The sequence below is a fragment of the Toxotes jaculatrix genome, chromosome 18 (assembly GCF_017976425.1).
Source record: "Toxotes jaculatrix isolate fToxJac2 chromosome 18, fToxJac2.pri, whole genome shotgun sequence".
Taxonomy (NCBI): Eukaryota; Metazoa; Chordata; class Actinopteri; family Toxotidae; genus Toxotes; species Toxotes jaculatrix.
In genome coordinates, this window is record NC_054411.1 from 7,567,856 (window position 1) to 7,590,349 (window position 22,494).

At 44.1% G+C, this 22,494-nt stretch overlaps 1 protein-coding gene across 1 annotated transcript in view; it reads left to right on the forward strand.

The window, feature by feature from the left end:
• The first annotated feature begins 920 nt into the window (after nt 1-920).
• Nucleotides 921-22,494, forward strand: part of notch3 (notch receptor 3) — a 29,379-nt gene continuing 7,805 nt past the window's right edge. Inside the window, exons 1-20 of the mRNA XM_041063606.1 lie at nt 921-1,170; nt 2,303-2,375; nt 12,672-12,814; nt 12,921-13,256; nt 13,915-14,037; nt 14,123-14,356; nt 14,452-14,607; nt 14,721-14,906; nt 15,900-16,013; nt 17,210-17,323; nt 19,312-19,545; nt 19,687-19,797; nt 19,891-20,083; nt 20,274-20,419; nt 20,697-20,930; nt 21,067-21,219; nt 21,326-21,554; nt 21,691-21,892; nt 21,989-22,145; nt 22,238-22,422. Coding sequence (XP_040919540.1) covers nt 1,110-1,170; nt 2,303-2,375; nt 12,672-12,814; nt 12,921-13,256; nt 13,915-14,037; nt 14,123-14,356; nt 14,452-14,607; nt 14,721-14,906; nt 15,900-16,013; nt 17,210-17,323; nt 19,312-19,545; nt 19,687-19,797; nt 19,891-20,083; nt 20,274-20,419; nt 20,697-20,930; nt 21,067-21,219; nt 21,326-21,554; nt 21,691-21,892; nt 21,989-22,145; nt 22,238-22,422 — 3,384 coding nt within the window. The 5' untranslated portion in view covers nt 921-1,109. The remainder of the gene's footprint in view (nt 1,171-2,302; nt 2,376-12,671; nt 12,815-12,920; nt 13,257-13,914; nt 14,038-14,122; nt 14,357-14,451; nt 14,608-14,720; nt 14,907-15,899; nt 16,014-17,209; nt 17,324-19,311; nt 19,546-19,686; nt 19,798-19,890; nt 20,084-20,273; nt 20,420-20,696; nt 20,931-21,066; nt 21,220-21,325; nt 21,555-21,690; nt 21,893-21,988; nt 22,146-22,237; nt 22,423-22,494) is intronic.

Sequence of the window (22,494 nt, forward strand, 5' to 3'; positions counted from 1 at the left end):
CTCCCCTGCAGAGAGAAACTGTGTCATAATGCCGGACTCCTTTTATGATTCAAATCAAGCCTATTGTCTCTGTAAGCAACCGGCTCCGCTCTGTGCCGCAGAACAACTGAGGCACTATACACCGGCTGCAGAAAATGAGTCCACTGCCATAGGCTGAGGAGGCGCAGGCTGAGAGAGCAGGACTGCAACTCAGCACATGGGCCATGGGGATAATGGGAATGCTGTCTGCCTCTCTGCTACCATGTAAACACAATTCACTCTCTTATCCGCAGTTCATCAACTGTAAACACACAAACAAACAAGAACGCTTGCACGGGATTGGGCAAATTCCAGTCTGCGCATGGAATCATTAATTGGCATTTTTAAGACATACCAGTGGATTTCAGGTTTTCCTGAGGTGCTTGGGACAATTGTTGAAATTTCTAGACTTCTTTAAATTGTTGTCATTTGCAGTTGTTCTAAAGCAATCAGCTAAAAAATCAGCTCTATATTTTCACACAATACTGAGTTTATAGTTTAAAGTATGTCATTGGTAGCTGAATGGCTCTAAAATAACCTTCAGAAAACAACTGTTGATTCAGTGTAGAATCTGGAAACGGGTTGTGTTACAGTCAAAGTCTTGGTAAATTGCCCATTTCTATTGTAGATTTGGTCCAGAACTCTAATAACTCTGATTTTCCTACTTCCATTCTGTCAGTTTTTAGGGAATACATCAGATTATTCAGATTTTGTTGTGCGTGAGTAGTGGTGGGAGGGGGGTATAAATCCCTGAAGGGCCCAACGTTGGGAAGCTCTTCGCTAGGACTATCTAGTGTGGAGGAGAGAGAGAGAGGGAGAGAGAGAGAGAGAGAGGAGGCGGGGCCACCAGAAGCTGGGACAGATCGGGAAGGAAAAGTTTGTCAGAAGTTTCAGGAGGTTAACCGAGAATCACAGCAGCCGTGGCCGAGCTGCGGAGGATAATACGGATTGGGACCTAACGCTACGCTTTCCGGCTGACTTTATGAAAAAACTCGCCATCAGTTTTGGAGCCTTAATTTTTTTGTGAACTTAACAAAGGATGTATTTCTACTGAAAGATCAACTTAAAACGCTGGAAACTTTTCCACCGAAATGGAAGGGAATATTCCATGGATTACTTTGTCTTTTTTATTTCTTATGCATATTTGTGAAGGTAAGCCAATTTTACAATCAACACTCGCTGCATACAAGTGGGCTACTTAAGCATAGGTAGACTGGACATGTCTCCACAGCTCATCCACCGCCCGGTTCCAAATAAAATTGGGGTTATCCTTGACTCTCTAGGCAATCAGTGAGCACTGACATGTTTTGTGCCAATTTACTTCTTATTTGCTTCCTTTATCTTGGTAGTTTGTGTCACACAAATCAACGGATAAGCTTTTCCAAAAGTTTTCCAAAGCCCTTTGGAATAATTAAACCGCAACAGATAACAGTAGCAGATACCGAAGACGTTTACACGCATCACGTGTCGAAAGATCAGACACACAGTTGTCTTTGTGAATAAATCGCACGTTGCTCTTTGGGGGAAACGGATATTTTTTACAAAGTGCATCTGCTCTGTCTGCGGTAGTTGGTTTTCTTCTTTTGTGGGAAAAGTCTGATGATACTATGAGCGCTGCTGTTCCACCGAGTGATCAAAACCCGAAGCGTAGAAGTGGCTCCTGTAACATCAGCAGCAAAAAGTTTTGGCTGAGAAGCGTGGACTTGTGCTTGGATGCTCAGCGTAAAACTGTATTTATTGTAGGCAATGTTTGTTTAACCTGAACCAGGGGGTGATGAGCCGATGTTCTCCCCTTTCTCTCTGAACAAAGGGCTTTTAAGCAACTGAATATTTCTCCCTTCGAAGCGGTTGAGCAACGACTGTCAGATAAATGAATGTCTGGAAGACAAACTTGTGTCCAAGCAGAGACAATCTCAGTGTGCACATATCAGCCTGCATCTCCATCAAGGAAAGACAGAGGTTTATCTACTTTTGATAAAGTAAACAACAAACATGCGGGTGTGTCTGCAAGATGCCACAAGTGGCTAAGGCCTGCTATCTGGAAGGATATGCTTGAAGTAGTAGTGAGTTTGAAGGAGTTATATCAATTTGAGTATATCCAGGATATCTGACAGAAAGTTTATAGAGATCTCTTATATCTGTACTATTCCAATGGGGCATTATTTCTAGTTTTGCTGTGATTTATTACCTGAAGGATGACATGTTTCTCTCAAGGTGACAGTGAATTACATTAAATGATTTGTCAACTGTGTGGTTTTCTAACCGATTTCTCCAATTTCCGCAGGGTACCGTTGCGTGGATAAATACAGACCCTGTGAAAATGGAGGGACATGCTTAGATTCACCCTCTCGCTGCATGTAAGTGGAACATACAGTAATGTTAAGATGTACCAGGATAAAACTTGTGCACCAAGTTTCCTTTCAACAAAGCCTCCAATCTGAGTTTTGTTCTGCCTCAATACTTCATAAACTTTCAAAAACATTTTTGAAAGGCATTCCAACCTAAAGCATAGTTCTTGTGTGCAAATTGATCTACACATTTGTCTGTTGCTTCAGGGGAAAGATAGATTCCCGGCCTGATATTCAGTCTTAAACAATGATCCCAATATCTCTTCTTTGTATCCTGTGGGTTGTTAATTTACAACATTCACATACAAGTGGTGAGAGACAGGACAAATTGATTAGGCCTACAGAGGTGAGCATCAACAAGCTTCAACATGTTTGGCTGCTACACTCATCTCTTGCACCTGTTACAGAGCTTTGTCAGACATAAATCAGTATTATGCGGCACATAGAATGAGTAAATCTTTCCTTCTCTTTTTTTTTCCATTGTTATTTTCAATGTGTGGTATTTTTGTTGTACAGCTTAACTTTTACTAGCAATATGAGTTCATTTTAAGGTTTAAAAACTTCTCCAATGAACTGTGTGTGTTTCTCGCCTGCTTCAGGCATTTCGGAGCTCTCGCATCTTTTGGCAGTGATAAAGCTTTTGTTTTTCAAATTCTTAAGGGGGGGGGGTGTGGGAGCCTATTACAATAGTTAAGTTAAATAGCCTACAGTGTCTTGCCTGGGGGTCATTTGTCCTTAGGAAGCATGCCTGAGTGTTTCAGATGGAGGAGATACAGTCATTTATAGAACAAAAAACGTCTTGGTTGCCAGCTGCTTGCCCAATGTGTAACTAGACTGCAAGTGGAACAAGTAACTACCACCCACATTTTTTCAATCATTAGCTGGAGCTAAGATGGGCGAGTGTCATTAAGTGAGTAAATGTATAATTCTATGCAGCCAGATCCTTTTTCCAGTGTATCATTTATTTTCAACACCACACAGAAATGTCACTTACCTTCTACCAGTAAACATGAACACATAATCTCAATGTTTAGCTGAAGATTTAATGTCATCCCATAACAGGAATTTTTTTTTTTTTGGAAGAGGCCTTTCATTCATTCGTCCTTTGTGTTCCTCTAGTCCTTTGTGCTGTGTACATGTATCTGTTCACGTTAGGTGCATGGGAGCTGGGAATTTGTAATCACTATACTGGTTCAGTGCCAAGAAAAAGGAAGCACTTTAAGTGTAAGGTAAGGTTTTCTAGTGGCTGGGGAAAAATGTCATACCACACAGTGTAGAAAGAGTCCCAAAGCAAGGCAGAGCAGTGGAGCATGGAGCATGGCCACATGAGAGTGGTCAGACCAGTCCTAGACAGAGGTGAGTGGTGGAGCCACCCCACCCCTTCCCCTGGGAGAGTACAGAAACAGGAGATCCAAAACAGCAGAAAAGATCCTTTCTTTCACCAGATACCTGGCTGTAACCTGGCACCATCAGAACAGGGCGTAGAAAGAGAGAGAGAGAGAATAAAGGCCACAGTAAAATGAGGCCAATACGGAATAGAAAAGCAGAAACAAATGCCACTACAGATACATGTTTTGGGATTTGACAGGAATTTGGAGAACCACTGGAAAACAACCTTTCATATCTCTGCGGTTCCACAGAACCACACAAATAGTTCTGTCTCATCTACTCCTTCTTGCTGTCCAGTCTCTGTGTTATTTAATTTCTCTTATGGCAAACAGTTCCTCAAGCAGCAATGATACCGTGTGTATGGTAGGTACCATTGTTACTGTCCCAGATCCATTGTCCTGTTGGCAAACAGGACAATGGCACCACACTAAAGCTTTAAATCTCAAAGTTCTGTCATAGTTCTCTTTCTTAGTTTTCCGAGTCTTGAGTCTGTGGGCATGCTGGCTTCCTCTTCAGGTGATTTAGCAGAGGTCTCAGTCCAGAGTTGCTGATAGGGGATTACAGTAGTAATCCTCAGACTTTCTGTTTCCCATTTCATCCATTTCAGTGACCCAGTAAAAATTGGTTAATGCTTTTGCTCTGAAAGTGTTGAGTATTTCAACCAGGATCCATGACCCCCACCTTGAAACCAGTGTACAAACACTGCAGTGACACTAAGAATTTGCCATCATTTGACATAAGTGCAACTACAGTTGTAAACCTGGGTCAGATATGAGATGGCAGTGTGGCTTTTACTAAACCAGGCTTTGTTTGAGGCTTGCAGATAAGTACAACACGGAGGTGAGATTTTGTAGCTCTGCAAATCAGCCTTTACTGGTTATTTTGATGATAGACATTTAATAAGTAAGTTCCAAATATCACTACTGAACATTGCATAAAACGAGAATACAAACCCATCTTGTAATGTGAGGTTTTACGTACATTTTCTGACACATTATTCTACTTGATACACAATAACTATTTTTAAACATTCTCTCCATAATCTAACTGCAGTCCAGAGTTTTGAACTTGACAGTGAAGGGTTGATAGTGTCACAGAGAGTGCGGCCTTCTAGGTAAGCAGTCAGGAAGTCCTGTTGAAGTGCTTTTGGCCCCTCGGCTCTGCCCTGTGAGCAGAATGTGGTGCCTAGAGAGGGCCACAGCGACATGGCCAGAGGAGAGATAATTAGGCAGATTGAGAGGGTGTCATTCAGAGAGGATCCAGCTGGAGGGATCCGACTGGGGGTAGGGAATGGGTAGAGGGAGGTTGGGTAGGAAGCAGGAGGGGGGTTGTGGGGGGCTGTGTAGAGGACAGCTGGTGGATGTTGTGATGGTAATCCAGTGAAGTCAGATCTTGACAAAGGGGAAGCATAGGGCCAGGTGCTGCCATTGAGCAGTCAGCTGCCCCCATACTGTGAGAGACAAGCTCGTGGAGGAATGAAGCCGGTAGCCCACAGCCCCTTTAGCACATGTTGCTTCTCTCACAGTGCAGCAGCAACCAGGTCCACTCTTTCTCGCTCTGCATGTTGTCCCAGCTCTGGCAGCTCATTCTCTGCGTCTGTCTCTTAACACAGTGGCAGATCGCAGATTATGAGCAACTCTTTCCTCTCAGATCCTCTGAGCTGAATGGAAATAAATGGTGGGCTTCTCCGCTTTGTGAGGCCCATGGATGGATACACTGGTCCTCTTTATGTTATAAATGCTTTGCCCTTGGCCTCAGTAGCAGAGTTACCATATAAATTGTGAGTGTTTTGTTATTATGACCCGGTAGCAACTCCCAGCCTCTTAGAACATGATGAAAGAGGACATCTTTGACTTTGATAGGGGGCAGACTGTTCAGACAGTGTAGAGAGGCGTTTTTCGAGTAAAAAAATTTTGCTGTCGACTTTATTTCTCCTTTTTCCACAAGAAAGAATAAACATTGATAAACCATGAAAAATGCATTTTTGATGAACACAACTCACTAGGAAGTGGAAATATACAAACATACCAAGGCACATAGAGACAGCTTATATTGTTAGCTTAGTTCAGAGCACCTCAGGGCTAGTGTTTTCTTTGGCATCTTTATGGTGGATTAGAAAGGAATGCTTAGTAAGATTCCTCCTGTCCCTCTGGTGCCTTTAGGTTATTGTCCATACCTCCCATCCATTCACCCTAGAAGCCCCTTCAGGAATTCCTTTTAACAATACTGTCACCCCAGCCTCATTGAAAATGGGTTGTTTAGAATGACTTGTTTGATTTGCAATTAGTTATTCTGCGATTTTGTGAGGCAACTTATAGCCCATATCACTCATGCTGTCCTGACAGACAGATGGAGCCATTGTCATACTAGGATCATCATCCAGGAAAACTGATGCATTGCAGACCCAGTAGTTTCAAATGAATGATTGATTTGATGATTTAATAAGGAGAACAGTGGTCATGAGGAGATGAGTACTATGTGACCAAGAGGTTACACCATCACAGGGAGGAAGATTTGGGTTTGTTGTCCCTTCTTGTCTCTGGGTCATGACTGGAGACTGGGAGCTGTGGCTGTTCCCAGGCCCCATCACAGGAAGTGGTGCCTTCTGACCTCCCTGCTACACACATCCTGTCTTATCAGAAAAGCTTAAAAGTAGCTTACTCAGTCCATGCTACTCAGCGTTCTCATCTTTTGCTTCATTTTATTCCATCCTACCCTCTCACACATCACATACGAAAACTACTCTCTGTGATTAATGTAAAAATTTTCCATGATTGTCAGTTAGCACTGGAACCTCCAGTTGGGATTGAGCATTATTATTCTTTCTGGATTCAATGTATGTCTGAACCACATGCTTATGTAGGGATAAGCCTGCCTCTGAAATCTCATCCCCTGTCTGTTTGTTCTTAATCAGGAGACAATGACTTCTGAAGAGACGTTCAAACAAGCCTGATTGAAATAACTGAGGTCTGCCAGCAAAATTTCCCTAGTCTCTCCCTCCCTTTTAAAAGAGGAAGGGATGGGTCCATCATTAAATGATCCAGGAAAAGACATTCACTTTTCCACCAAGCACACTTTCCACAGACATCTTGATAGTTTAAGATTTATCAGAGGTTTTAGGACCTAAATACTTTGCCACATGGAAATAAAACAAAACTGCTACATTATAATCATTAGCTTTAGCTTTAGTCTTATTAAATTTTTCGTTAGGTATGACTGGCCCACACCCTTCTTTAACATCTCAAGTACTTCTTTGGGTGAAAGCAGTTGAGATAAATAGACGTTCTCTGGCTGTTTTTTTTTTTTTGTGGCATTCTCTTTGGCTTATCACTAAGGGCCTTTGCAAGTGCCACATAAACAAATCTCATTCTTTCAGCAGTATGTGAAAGTCTGTGCTGGTCTCAGTCAGTGTGTGCAACAGTTTCTGTCAACATTATTAAACTGGAGTGTAGTTTATCAGATGTTGTAGTTTAATTTAATCCACATTCATTGTGCAGCAAATGTTTGCCTTGAAATGACTAGCAATACTGGCCATTAGAAGGTCTAAGATATCTTTTGTCACATTATGTTTTTCTGTTATGTCTAACTTAAGCAAAAACACTGGACCAGGCATTGTTAAGTTGGGGATAGGGTCTTTTAAATTTCAATTTCAAAGTTTAACAGAAATCTGGTTCAGTTTAGGTGGTTGGGTGGGGTTTTTGTGGTCGAGTTTAGTGGAGAATGCTTTGAAAGACCTCGACCCTGGGATTCATGCAATGTGGTTATGGGCAAACGCATTGCTATTTGAAAAATGTCAGGGAGTATTCTTCCAAAACTCTATTGACACTTGAGGCAAATTTGTTCAGATAGTGTATGAACTACAAGTGTAAAAATGGCAAGCTTTTGTCTGGCCTTTTTCATAGCAGTATAACTGACCATTTAGCAACAAGAATACATTTTTATTCTCTTTGTGCAGCAGATCTTTGCAGTCTCCACTGCCAAGGAAGTGCCCAACACTTCCATTCGTGATTTATATCATTGTACATGTAGATCTGAGTGCTGATGCACTGTGAGAGGTGAGAAGGATGCACTGACAGCCTCTCTAGCCTTTTAGTCAGATTCATTACTTCTTTTCCTCAAGAGAAAGTTAAATGTCCTTGTATTCACATGTTTAATATTCATGCTCAGGGGGTGCTCTGGAACCCTCCTTCTGGAGATTTCAATACCTCCATTGTGTGTCTAAGCACAATTGTTGAAACAAACTTTGCACTTTAAACTGTGAAACACGCATCCTTTTAGACATGATCGTACTTAATTACCAGACTGAATTGGCTCCGCACAGTGCTCAGTGCTACCTGCATATGTAGGGGATCAGTCCTCTGAAGTGCTCCAACTGTCCTTACGAAACCCTGTCTCTCATCACCCCCTTTCTCCCACTCAGGCTCTCTCTCACCATGGGTTACTGTTGCCAGGTTACAGCCCAGGCCTGTTGGTCCGTGTAAACCCAGGCCTGAAAGACTAGCTGTTTGGGTCACTGCCCCCCCCCCCCCGCAACACTCTTATACAAAGGAGTTCTGACTACTTTAGCTCTTTTATTTGGGCCACAAAACAGTCCCCAACCCCCAATCTGGCTCTTTGCTGAGAAAAGGAGAGCCAAGCTGGGGAGAGCAGCGCAGCGCAGAAGAGGCTGTTCGGGAGAGTTGGGGTGGGAGGGGGGGCACTCCTGTTGGCAGTGTGGTGTCAGTATGGACTCTCATAAAGGAGTAGAACTGATTCTTGCTTGCTTGTGGAAGGAGGGGGTGAGGAAAAGAGGGTTATGTTGAGAAAAAGAGACGTTGTTCTAAGAGTTTTCCCAAAGATTCTAAAATTTCTTTCTAGCAACTTGAGGTTTGAAAGGATTTGTAAAACTTTGATTTCTTCTTCTCAAGCAATGTAGAAATGTAAATTGTGCATCATGTCAAAATATTTTTGTTCTGTTGTTGCTCTTCCTCTCTATTTGTCTTAGGAAATGAGATAGGAAGACTCCTTTATACTTTGTTTTGTGAAGCATGACTGTGTGTATGAACCATGTCAGAGATTACAGCCTCTTTGTTCACAGGTGAGCCACCTCCTGACCTCTGGCAGAGTAGCAGCTATTGTGTGAAAGAGCATGAGCTCAGGTTACCCTGCTTCAATGACCCAGAAAGCAGGAAAACTGGCATTGTGTTACACAAGTATAGGTGACAGAGCTTTCTCAACATAAATCAAATGGTTTTAGTGAGAAGAATTGTTAATGCTTGTACTTGATGCAGAACAAGCGAGAAATCATGGTACACTGCTGGAATGTCATATTTCAGATTACAGAAACATTTGAAAATATAATTTGCTGTTTAAACTCTTCTACATTAAATGTTTGACAAAACTGCCATCTATTTCCTCCTCCTTTTATAATTTCCTCAATGGATCTTCACTTTTATCGGTTCACAATATCACACTTCCTCAGACGTTGAGGCTATTTGTAAGTTTCTTTTCTTTGTGTTTGGGCGTGCAGTGATTATTGCATGTATTTGCTTTGTTGCAGTGGTACTTTTGCGTAACAGTCTTGAAAGTGTTTTAGGAGGAACTGTTAATGCATGTGTTTGTTAAGAATGACCACATTTCTTGAGTGGTGTGTGTGAGCCCATGTGTGAGTGTGTGTGTTGGTTGCTGGGCTGGTCTCATGAGCAAAACAGCGCAGTTGTTTTGGCTTAAAGTCTGGCAGAAGAGGTAAATGCCAGACACCAAGAGGTGGACTGACAGATGTGGACAGATGCATGGTGCCGGGGCAGCAGCTGGCAAAAACGCTCATATGTGTTGACATGGAGAGATTACCCGCACTGGCCATCCCTCCACTGCACTCAAAGACCTCCTCCTCATCTGCTGCAGTCTTTTTCTCAAAGGTCAGAAGTCGACACTCACTAAATATGACTCAGGGGCCCATTGCACAACAGCAGTCTGCACCTGCCTTGTACATCCGCCACAAATAAGGCTGGGCACAGTTCCTGCCCTGCTGTTCCCAGAGGCAGTTGTATCCACAAGGTTGTAAAGAGCCTGATAAGGAGACTCTCAGGTGCACCAGGACAAAGTTGCGCGTCTCTCACAGTCTCTACGCTGATATCCCTCTGATTTGTGTGTTGTGGGAGTAGCATGTTGGCAATGAGTCAGGTCTAGACAAAAGAATGTGTGTTTTGGCTTCTCAGCTCACTGTGCATTTGTGAGGGAGGACAATTACTTTATCAGACATTACTACTATCATCAGTCTCACACACCCACCCACACACATGTGCACACAAACTAACACACACACACACACACACGTAAAATCATCACACACTTCATTCTCACAGCTGAACACACCTTTATTCCGAATACCTAGTATTTTAGACTCTGTAGTGCAACATCAACCTGCACTTGGACACACAAGAGTTCCTGGAATGAGTTGCAAGTTATTCTCTGTCCACAGAGTCACAATAGTCTTCGTCGAACAACAGCCTCTTAAGACTGAGGCTCTGTGGCTTTCATCGGCAGTCAAATGCCCACAGTACGGCTCCAGAAGAATTTGACTGTGAGTCTGTGTTGTATTTTTCAACTCTAAAAGCAACCTCTTCCTCGGTCCTTTCAAAGCCTTCTTTGTGCCACATTTGTGTTTCATTTTTTAGTGATACCCTAGATTCCAGACATAGTTAATTTGCCTCTAAATAAACCCAGCCAAGCCATGACAAATAGCCATGGAGACCAAGGGTGGGTGGTGAGGGGGAGGGGTGATTGGTTGGGTATCAGGCTTGCTTGTCCGTCTGTGAAGTTGCTAGGACGACACAGGTTGTGCATTAGGAGTGAGTGCGGTGTTTTCAGAGCAAGGGACGAGGGATTACAGGAAATATGACATGACATTCTTGCTGGACCAGACCACTCTCTACTCCTCCTCATCATCCTCTCCACCAATTCCACCTCCTAATGACATTCTCTCCTGCAGAGCAGCCCCACCCCTCTCCCTGCAGCCGTGACATTATCATCACAATCAGACGGGGGACCTCTGACATCTGACCTCTCAGCGCGTGAGAGGAGGGGGTTGTTGGGGGTAAAGGCAAGCTGGCGTTCAGGGGGGCTTTAGGAGATAGAAGGGTAGCTGTAGTAACTGTGTAAACTCTCTTCCAACATGCCAGCTCCAGTGATGCTTCACTTTAACTTCCAAATCAAGTCTCAGCGCCTTAGTGCTGAACTTGTATAATAGCCATCGACATGGGAAAATCGTTTTTCCCCATGGTATTTATAGTTATTATGCTTAAATCTCTGATTAGTTTTTATATTATATTTACCAACAAACTTTGGAGACATTTTTCTACACTGTCTCTGTGTATATGCACATTCCTACGGATATGCTTGTGTGGTTGGCTCCTTCATGCTAAGCCCCGTGGCTCTTCTGTTACACTATTGTCTTTGTAAAGATGAAAAAAAAAATCAAATAAAACTGTTTTTCTGAGCCAGAGCCAGACTAGTCAGAAAGAAAGCAGACTATTTAGTGAATATCTAGATCTGGAGCAGCTTCAGTCTCCAAGCCATGGGCAAGAGCCAGAGAAATATTTTAGCCTTTGTTTTAGGTTTGGAGGGGCATTTAAAAAAAGTAAAAGATGAACTAAAATTAGTGTGGTGGTAATGCTCCTGTAAAAGGGAACAGATGAAACAGATGAAAACCTATTGTTGATCCTGCCCTGGGGATCCAAAGAAAGAGAAGACGGAGCCCAAGGGTGGGCCAAAACCCAGCCGTCACTGCCTTGTCATCAGCTTCAAACAGCCTGTTTGAAGAGGGGGCCTGTCCCTAGCCAGGGGCTCCATTGTGGGTGTAGAGTTACCAGCTCATACTGACCTCCTTAGTAGGTCCAAACCTTGTCTGAACTCCCATAGGACCTCTGAAGAGTGCTATAGGAAACCCTGTTTATATGTTTATCTGTACCTCTTGATGAAACAGGCTCAGGTCAGGCTCCCACAACGTCTACATAGCCCACGTAGCAAAAGCAGCAGATCCAGTCCTCCACCTGTGTCTACACAGGATGCGTTCATTCACCATAATGTCTCCTGTATTTTGGCAGCACTCAGAGCCCAATACACAATCACTGTAGTTACATGCGTAAAATGGAAGAAAATAGATTTTAAGTGTAAAAATATGCATCAGGTTGTATTACTATAGGTTAAAATAGAAGCATATTTGTTCAATAAGACTTGCGTGAGATCGACAACTGAAAAGTTCAGTCAAAACAACTTATGTGTAGACAAACCATTAGTGTTTTGTCAAGATAATGTGCCATTCTATCAGAATATAGTCATTGGGAGGGGGATGGGTCGTTTCATTCAAATACCACAGCTGCTTCTCTTGTTCGGTATATGCATGCTGTGTGTAGTCCTTCTATTTCTCATGTCCATATTTGTTGGCAGTTGTTAAGTTTCCAGACTGCTGTTTCTGGGTGTGTTCTTATAAGAACAGAAACAAGAGCTGAGGTGCGGAAAAACCGTAATAGTGGAGGAATGTTAGCAGACATGGAGAAACTGAAGCTTTCCAGCTGGAAATAACAGCGTTGGCTTTATAAGACACAGAAAGATGGCCTCCCTCCATCTTCACATTTTAAAGTTTGTTTGTGAGTGTACTGTATGTGTGTCTCATTCCATGAACAATGCATTGCGTGATTAGTACTTATTGGGTAAGTCATCGCATGGCCCTGAAGCATTACTTATACCAAGGCATGAGTCAGGCCTTGCCAATGTGCCATTGGGCCTTGATTGCCAAACCCAGAACATGATGGGAATTGGGCTGGAGTTGGAGTGTCACAGATCAGTCTTAAATACCTTATTTTTGTCAGCTTGTGACCTGTTTTGACCACCAGAACAAAGACGTCCTAACATTTGTGTGTGAATTTGTCTGTCTAGATGTCGTCCCGGATTCATTGGTCCTCTCTGTCAGTACCTGGATCCCTGTCATCGATCGCCATGTCTGAATGGAGCAGCTTGCAAGAGCCAGGTGGTCAATGGTGTCCCACAATACTCCTGCGTGTGCCAGAGAGGGTTCAGAGGTACAGTACATTTATCAGAGTTTGTCTTCATTAGAAAGATCAGATCTGAAAAGGGAAATCAAAAGGACTTATGTTAACTGAATGCAATTCACTATTTACTCTCCAGGCCAAGACTGCGCTAACATTGATGCCTGTGCCACAAGTCCCTGTGCCAATGGGGCTCGTTGTGCCAACTGGAATAACCACTACAACTGTTCCTGCCCACCTGGCTTCCAGGGAAAGAACTGCCGCAATGACATTGATGAGTGCCGCAAGCCAGGCGTGTGCCTCAATGGTGGTCTCTGCATTAACACCCAAGGGTCCTTCCGGTGTCAGTGCCAACCTGGTTACAGCGGGCGCACATGTGAGGTGTCCACCCTGCCCTGCGCCCCATCTCAGTGCCTTAATGGGGGCACCTGTCGACAGACCAGCGACCATTCTTATGAGTGTGCTTGCCTACCAGGTAGAATAGCTCTCTATCAGCATAATAGAAAACGCACACACTCACATAATCAAAGTCACTCTGCAGACCCCACTATTTTCCCAGTCCCTCAGCACAACGCTAAAGACATACAGATTTCCTCAGCTTGATGACGTAGCTGTTAGTACTGTTGCTGGGATTTACACTTATGTCCCAGGTCAGCTTCCTGTCTGCTATTAATAGCTGCTGATGGGAGATGGGATGGTGGGAGAGTTGAAGAGGCAGCCCGCCTGCACTCTACTCTACTCTACTTTGCTCTGTTCACAACAGAAGGAATTTACTTTATGGGCCTCCTGGTTTCCCACTGGGGAGTTGGCAGGAAATGTCTCTTGCCAGAGAGGAAGTCATTGAAACTGTGAGAGATTATAAAACAAGCAAACACTGCGGGGAGTGTAGACCTCTGAAGCAGGCAGGAGTCACGGCTGTTGCTGGCATCGTATGGGAACCGTCATGTGAAGATGTAAACAGTCAGACACCCTCTGAACCTTTTTACTGCCCACACTTTCTCTACTGTGGGAAATATGGCTCAAGGTTATCAGCAGAAATGTTTAGTGTCTGCAATAGGGGCCACTGAATGTTTAATAAACTCTTGTGTGTTACGGTGTCCATCATAATTCTTTTCTCTCTCCATCTGCCCCAGGGTTTGAGGGACACAACTGTGAGAATAATGTGGATGACTGTCCAGGTCACAAGTGTATGAATGGAGGAATATGTGTGGACGGAGTCAATACCTACAATTGCCAGTGCCCACCAGAATGGACAGGTACAAATCTATCTATCGAATTTTAAATTAAATTTAAATATATACAAGTATGTGTGACCACATCTTTGTCATGTAACCACAAAAGGGCAATACTGTGCTGAGGACGTCAACGAGTGTCTCATGCAACCAAACGCTTGCCATAATGGGGGAACTTGCTTCAACACCATCGGTGGTCACACCTGTGTATGCGTTAATGGTTGGACTGGAGATGACTGCAGCGAGAACATCGATGACTGCGCCATAGCCGTTTGCTTCAATGGTGCCACCTGCCATGACCGTGTAGCATCCTTCTTCTGTGAATGCCCAGTTGGAAAGACAGGTAAGTGGTGGTGGTTTGTCAAAATGCCCCTCTTTGTCTTGGCTCCTGAATTGTTGATAAGTGGCATCTGCTTTCTTTCTGTGTTTTTGCCACAGGTTTGCTGTGCCATCTTGATGATGCATGTGTGAGTAACCCTTGCAATGAGGGGGCAGTGTGTGACACCAATCCCCTTAACGGTCGCGCCATTTGCACCTGTCCTGCTGGCTTTGTAGGAGGTGCCTGCAACCAGGACATGGATGAGTGTTCAATTGGTAAGTCTGCTGTTTCTTTTTCTAACATTTGTCAGTGCCAGGGTCATATACTCTCACTCTCATCTTTCTTTTAAGTGTGTTTCATATACTGATCCCCAGCCTTCTGCCCACAGGTGCCAACCCGTGTGAGCATTTTGGAAAATGTGTGAACACAGAGGGCTCCTTCCAGTGCCAGTGTGGTCGGGGATATGCTGGTCCACGCTGTGAGATTGACATCAACGAATGCCTGTCCATGCCCTGCCAGAATGACGCCACTTGCCTGGACCGCATCGGAGAATTCACCTGTATCTGCATGCCAGGTATTGAGACCTGTTAAGTTAGATGTCAGCAGCGCCACTAAAACAATACAGAATACCTCAGTTCAGCTTATCATATATCATTTGCATAGGACAGCTCAAAACCAATAGCAGAGGAACAACTGATTATTTAAACCTGACCTTTTAAAGAAGCATTATCTACAGTGCTACCATACGGACTGCCAGTGTAGACTGTTATGTAATAGTTTCTCATTAACATTTGGGGTATGGAGGCACTCCTCTGCACTCAATGCACTGTACAGACAGACAGGGTATTAGCTTGGACTAAGTGATGGTTTGGACACTCAGTGACAAAAACACAGTGAAACTCTCACGCACAGTCCTACATGCATCCTGGGGTTTTGGGAACTATACAAATTAGAGCTGGGAGTTGGGTCTATAGGACTGGATGTGAGAGAGGGCGAGCAGTTAGGGGGAGGAGTGTGCTGTGAATACTAATCAGTGGTAGAGTGGTGGGAATGGAGCGGAACAATAGGGCCCCTCTGTGTTCCACTTTGCACCCCTCATACACACAGAGAGGGAAAGAGGCCTTTTCCCAGAGCCTCTCCCCCTCCCCCTTCATTTCCAGAGACAGGCCCTTCCTCTTCACCCTCCTCATCATCAGCCAGCCTGGCAAAGCTCATGTGGAGCGGCTGATTATTTCTGATTCCACGCTAGCCTCTCCCCAGGGGCAGCACTCTGATCCACACTCTGCTTCACCTCAATGAAGGAGCCCTCCATAGTTTGCTAACAAAGAATGTATAACATGCATCTGGTGAATGAGACACTGACCCAGGGAGGGGTCATGTTTTATGGACAGTAGGGTGTGGTGACTTCAGGTCAGTAGAGTGGGAACACTGGGGATGCTCCAGGGATCTCTTCCCCATCGCAAAGTGTACACACAATTGCATGAACACCATACCGGCTTGAACCAACTTACCATACATAACTGAAGATGGCGAATCTGTTTCAACTGCAAGAACTTCTGTCTTTCAGGCTACATGGGGACTTACTGTGAGATTGACGTAGATGACTGTGAGAGCAACCCATGTGTGAATGATGGCATCTGTCGGGACATGGTCAATGGCTTCACATGCACCTGCCAGCCAGGTGAGACTTTTCTGACTTGTGTTTCTATTCCATGTGTTTATTTCTACCTCTGTCAACACCTCCCAACTGAGTGTCAGTAGAAGTCGTAAGAGCAGAAAGCCAAAGTTTAAATGTCCCCAAAACCAGAGGAGGGAGGGTCAGCCTTGCTACTTCTGCCTGCTGGTGTTTAGAGCCACCACTCTTATAAAAAGGCAGACCCAAAAGGCTGCCTATCCTCTTGCCTGAACAAAGACACTATTGTGACCCCCGCTCCCCTCCTCTGTGGAATGTGGAAGGGACAGCAGTCTCCCTCATCCGACCCTGGTGGGGTGGGGGGGGTAGGGGGAACAGCAGTCCTGCTAATGAGATTCTTTTCCAGGTCCGCAATTTACATCTGGGACAGACGTCCCCCCTCCACCCCCCATCTAGCTATTGAGTCAGTGGAGCTGATGCAGGAAGGAGGGGGAGGGAGGGGGTGGGGGGTTCCCAAAAGAGAAAACAATCCCACTGTCTCCTCCAACCCCCCCCCCTCCCTTTAGCACCCCAAGCACCAACACACAGACCATCCTGACACTGTTAATCAACTGAGCGGTGTGCTACCAATGCACCAATTCACCCTTGTCTGGGCACTGTGCCCACGGATTTCAAGCCTGCTCAGTTTCTCAAGCTTCTGAAACAAGTAGATTTGACATATTATTGTTGTGATGATTTTATTATTGTTATTTATTATTATAATATTATTAGATTTTTAATACTATCGTTGTTGTTGTTCGTCCACACATTCTGTTTAACTTTATATACCACAAAGTCATGACATTCCAGCACAGTGCAGACATAGTGCAGACACTCTGAAACGTACCATAACCTGAAGTGAGGAGATGCTGCTGCAGTTGCCTTTTGCAGCCAAGACAGTCCATATCACCTGATAGGATTATTCATTTATTTTCAGATCCACCTTGTGTTCACCTAGAAACATTATTAAGGCCACAGGCTTTCTGTGCATTTTGTAGTGGTCATCTCAGCTCTGGTCCAAGTGCACAGATGGCATGTCCTTAACCAGTCGAGACACCCTCAAACCCAAACTTAGCCAGACATCACTAACCTAGCCAAAGACCCCTGCCCTTCTAAGAAGAGACAAAACTGCCCTCTGACCTGTGCATGGACCCTTCCACTGGACCTTCTCTCTGACCCTTCACCTATGTGTTTGCATGTCCCAGGGTTTACTGGCACCATGTGTCAGATCGACATAGATGAGTGCGCCAGCACACCCTGCCAGAATGGAGCAAAATGCTACGACCGGCCCAATGGGTTTGAGTGCCGCTGTGCTGAAGGTAAGGGCTTCTGTACCTAGTAGTTGTCAGTGGACAGTCCACAGCTCAATAGGTCTTCTCAGGCAGACACGCAGATGCTCCTTAACCACTTGTTGGATTGTATTTGGTCTTTGTTAAGCGCTCAGTGTTTTGGGGGGTCAGCTATTTCTCTGGATGTCTGCGGGTGAAGCAGACTGACTTGAGGCCCCTAATCCCCCTCTTTCCCTCAGCGGCTCTCAGGATCATGGGGTCACTGAAGACCAGCAGTTGCCAAGAAAGGAGCCTTGGTCATCACCTCGACATCTGTTCATCTGTTAAACCCCCCATACACCACCTTATGCTGCATCTTAACTTTCATTCCTTTACATTCATTCATGTCCATGTTTAATAACAGGCCCAGATACAGTGAGCTATGATAAAGTTTGCCACAAAGGCTACATGCATGTGCGACTGTGTGAATATATTGATATTTGCCATGTTTGTTTGGCCCTATGCCTACGGAGGAGCCTGCTTCATTGTTTCAGTGGCCAGCTGCTTGGTATTCCCTGTGTTTGTGGGCCCCTTCTGTTGAGTGAAGTGGCCCTGTTTGACGTGGCGCAGTCTATTGTTACCTCCGCCACTGAGAACAAAAGCAGGACTGGGAGGCCTGTGTTAGGCCCTTCTTTACTGCTTTGCCCAACTCAGCACGGCACTGCACACACACCACACAGACCAACACTTACTTGTCTAACACACAGACACTGTTGACATGGAAACCACAGTTAACAGAACCCAAAACCACGAAGGCTTATATACAGAAAAATGGGAAACAGACAGAGGAAGTTCAACAAAATAGCAAATAAATTAGAGAAAGAGGAACATTTGAATTTCAAGGAAAAACTTAAAATAAATGTGAATTAGATTGAAAACAATGGGGGGAAAAAAAGTTTTACGATGGAAAAAGGAAAGCCAAGATCAGGTGGTCAAGCAACAAAAGACAGAACTTCCTCTGCATCGAATGGCCAGATAAATGCCTTAACTTTAGAGATGCGACAGTGGGTTTTTTTTTTCTCAGTGCAGTTCAATACATGATATGGGGTTTACTATTCAATGCAGTCATGATATACAGTATTTAAAAGTTCAGTTGCATCAGTATATGACTGCAGAATACTTCCTTTACCTTAATATCCTCTTTTTCTTTTTCTTTTTCTGGCACTGATTTATTTAATATGTAAAAACAAATGTAAGTGCAGCAAATCAGCTCCTTGCAAAAAACTGTTAATGTTCAGGTGGCAATATCTATATTTCTGTGATGACACTACAGCCAATTTAAGGAATTCTGCAGTGTTAGTGCTTGTGTGGGATTCAAACAGAGGACAAGTTTGCAAGATGTAACCACCCATCTCCCAGTTACCCCTCATAATGAACGCTGTTGTTTTGATATAGCTCTGAGTAGTTGGTCCATCCATCTGTTATTAGCACAGTTAGCCACTTTCAAGCTTTCCATAACATCATGTCTTGTTCCTTTGTTGACATTTGGCAGGACTACTCTAGAAAAGTGTTTTCTTGATGGAACTTTGTATTTTGGCTCTACCACTACAAGCAGCTTTCTAAAGCCTTGGTGTTTTACAAAATGGCTGTAGGTTGGTTGGAATTAAATTTTGGATGACGTAACACTGTCACATCCAAAACTTGAATTCAGGTTGAGAATTTTATATCTCTGTATTACTAGCATTGCTTCCACCTTCTTCCATCTCTAAGGAGTGTGTGCCTCAGGAGACTGTTTTTTTTTGTGTTTTTTTTTTACAAAGAATGGAAATTGCGCCCTCTGCAGTACAAAGTATGGAACAGGCCAGGAAAAACATGCTTGGCGCTGGGTGGATATTCTGTTCTGTTATCATAATGGCAAAAATAAAAAGTAGCTGGTGTAATGAGAACACACAGGGCATATTGTGAAGAGAGACATTTTGTGAAGTTATTGTTATTCCTACTTAACATCAATCTCCATTAATGCTTTTTTCCTCTTTTAGGTTATGAAGGAACACTCTGTGAGAGTAACATCAACAACTGTCAGCCTGACCCATGCCACCATGGTACCTGTATAGATGGCATTGCCAGCTACACATGTAACTGTGACCCTGGCTACACAGGCTATCGCTGTGAGAACCAGCTCAATGAGTGCCACAGCAACCCTTGTCAGAATGGAGGCAAGTGTGTGGACCTGGTCAACAAGTATATCTGCCAGTGCCAACATGGAACCTCAGGTAAAAGGAAAAACTCTATAAATGCATAATTCAACCTTGTTAATTTAAACTTTTGAATTAATAATTGCCAAAAAAAATATCTAACCAACATTTACTGCAACTGCAGACCAGAAGGTAGTAACTCTTCTTTTATGAATACAGGCACAAACTGTGAGATTAACTTTGATGATTGTGCCAGTAACCCATGTGACTATGGCATCTGCAAAGATGGCATCAACCGCTATGACTGTGTTTGCAAGCCTGGCTTCACTGGTAAGGTCCCCTGAAAATGAATGATTAAAAATGATTCCTCGTCAGAAATACTGACAAACACATTTTAATTATGTCTAACATTTCTCCTGCCAGGTCCCAAATGTAATGTGGAGATAGATGAGTGTGCATCTAGCCCATGTAGGAATGGCGGGACATGTGTGGATGAAGAAAATGGATTTCACTGCCAGTGTCCTGAGGGCTTTAAGCCCCCTTACTGTTACTCCCAAGTGGACGAGTGTGGCAGCAGCCCATGTGTCCATGGCTCATGCAGGGATGACATCAACGGGTATGAACTGTTACAGCCTTTGTCACAGTTTAATGTGAGTCAGATGGCTATGTGATATCAAGGAGAAACTTGGCGTGACAACTTTGCAAGCTTGTTGCTAATCCTACAAGATTCAACTTGCACATCAGTTCATTGTTTTACTTTTACAAGTTGGCACCTTTTGTTTTATTGACTACTCCTGTATTTCCAGTTATCGCTGTGACTGTGAGCCTGGATGGGTGGGAAAGAACTGTGACCTGGACAGGAATGACTGTTTGCCGAGTCCCTGCCAGAATGCTGGCACATGCATCGATCAGCTTAATGGCTTCACTTGCAAGTGTCGTCAAGGCTTCAGAGGTGAGAGGGTGGCACAGTAGCACAACGCACAGTAACCAGTGGAGCCATCAACATCAAAAAGTACAGCACCAAGAGAGGAAAACATGTGCAGCACAGGCAGAAAGTGGAGTTATAACTGAGTATCTTATAGACTTTATTATCGTCTCCTAGTCTAAAATGTCTTCCATCATCTTCCTCTTCCTGAAGTGTTGTATTAGAAATGTCCAGATACATTCACCAATATCAGGCCAAGACAGCTCTGTAATATGTATTAATGTCTCCTCTGCCCTTCCGACAGGTAACCTATGCCAGGTGAACATCAACGAATGTGCTTCCAGTCCCTGTCTTAACAAGGGCACTTGTGTGGATGGTGTGGCAAGTTTCACATGTCTGTGTGAGCTTCCTTACAGTGGACCCACTTGCGCTGAGGTCCTCACCCCTTGCTCCCCTAACCCCTGTGCCAATCATGCTGTCTGCACCCACACACCAGACTACTTGGGATATCAATGTAACTGCCAGCCAGGATGGCAAGGTTAGCAATTTTTTTATTTCTTTGCCTGCTCATCTTTTGTGCGATAATCTGTCTGGAAGTTTAGAAGAAGTCATAATGCATAGAAACTTAGAATCATGAGTTAAACCTTATTGTACCTGTCTTTTGGATTCTTCAGGTCAGTTGTGTAATGTAGATGTGAATGAATGCATCTCAAACCCCTGCAAGAACCGTGGGACTTGCACAAACACACTTGGAGGCTTTGTGTGTTCCTGCAGAGCTGGATATACTGGGCTTACCTGTGAAACGGACATCAATGACTGTTCTCCTAGTGAGTGGCCAAGCAAACCCAGCATGCTGTATTACTATAATTGTCTGTTACTGTCAAATACAAAACAGGTCGATGAACATTTACTGTACTCCTTTTGTTCCAACAGATCCATGCCTAAGTGGAGGCTCCTGCACAGATGGTATGAACTCCTTCCACTGTAGCTGCCTTCCAGGGTTCACTGGGCCCCGCTGTGCTTTAGAGGTCAATGAATGCCAGAGTTCCCCCTGCAAAAATGGAGGCACATGCACAGACTATGTTAACTCCTACACCTGTACCTGTAAGCCTGGTTTCACTGGCATTCACTGCGAGACGAACATCCCTGATTGTACTGAAAGGTGAGTGTGTGTGTGCTTGAGTCATGGAAGTAGCTCATGATGTATTTTATCAACCTGCTTATATAAATATTTATAGCTGTTGAATGCGACAATAAAACTTGAAGATTTAAATTCATATTTCTACTCATATCCACAGCTCTTGCTTCAATGGAGGGACGTGCACAGATAAAATCAACGGCTATTCCTGTACCTGCCGCTCAGGCTTCACTGGCTCCCACTGCCAATATGAGGTCAATGAGTGTGACTCACAGCCCTGCCTTAACGGGGGCATCTGTCAAGATGCCCTAGAGTCTTTCCGTTGCTCCTGCCCCAAGGGTTATACAGGCAACCGCTGCCAGGTACACACACACTTGTGGACACTCTTGAAAAGGACTCTTTATTCAGTTTTTAGACCAATAAATGCTGATAATTTCTTCTTTCCCTTACCTACACAGACACCAGTCGACTGGTGCAGACGCTCATCTCCCTGCCAAAATGGAGGACGCTGTCGTCAAAAGGATGCTTCCTTCATTTGTGAATGTTCTAATGGTTGGTCTGGACGTTACTGTGACATCCCTTGGGTCTCCTGTGAGACAGCTGCTCGCCAGAGAGGTATTTTTATGTCCTGTACATCATGACATTTGACCTCTTGGTCTGCTTGTGTTGTAAGTAAGTTACATTTTCTCTAAAATCTTTCTTATCAGGGCTCCAGATAGATGAGCTATGCCACCACGGTGGTCACTGTGTCAACAGTGGAAATACCCACTATTGTAAATGTCCTGCTGACTACACTGGAAGCTATTGTGAAAACCAAGTGGACCATTGTGAAGACAAACCCTGCCGCAATGGCGCCACCTGCAGGGGATATGTGGGAGGGTACCAGTGTGATGTGAGTTCTTTACTTTTCTGTCAGATTTCTGCAAAGGTAGTATTAACACAGGGTTTTGTCACAATTGTGGAG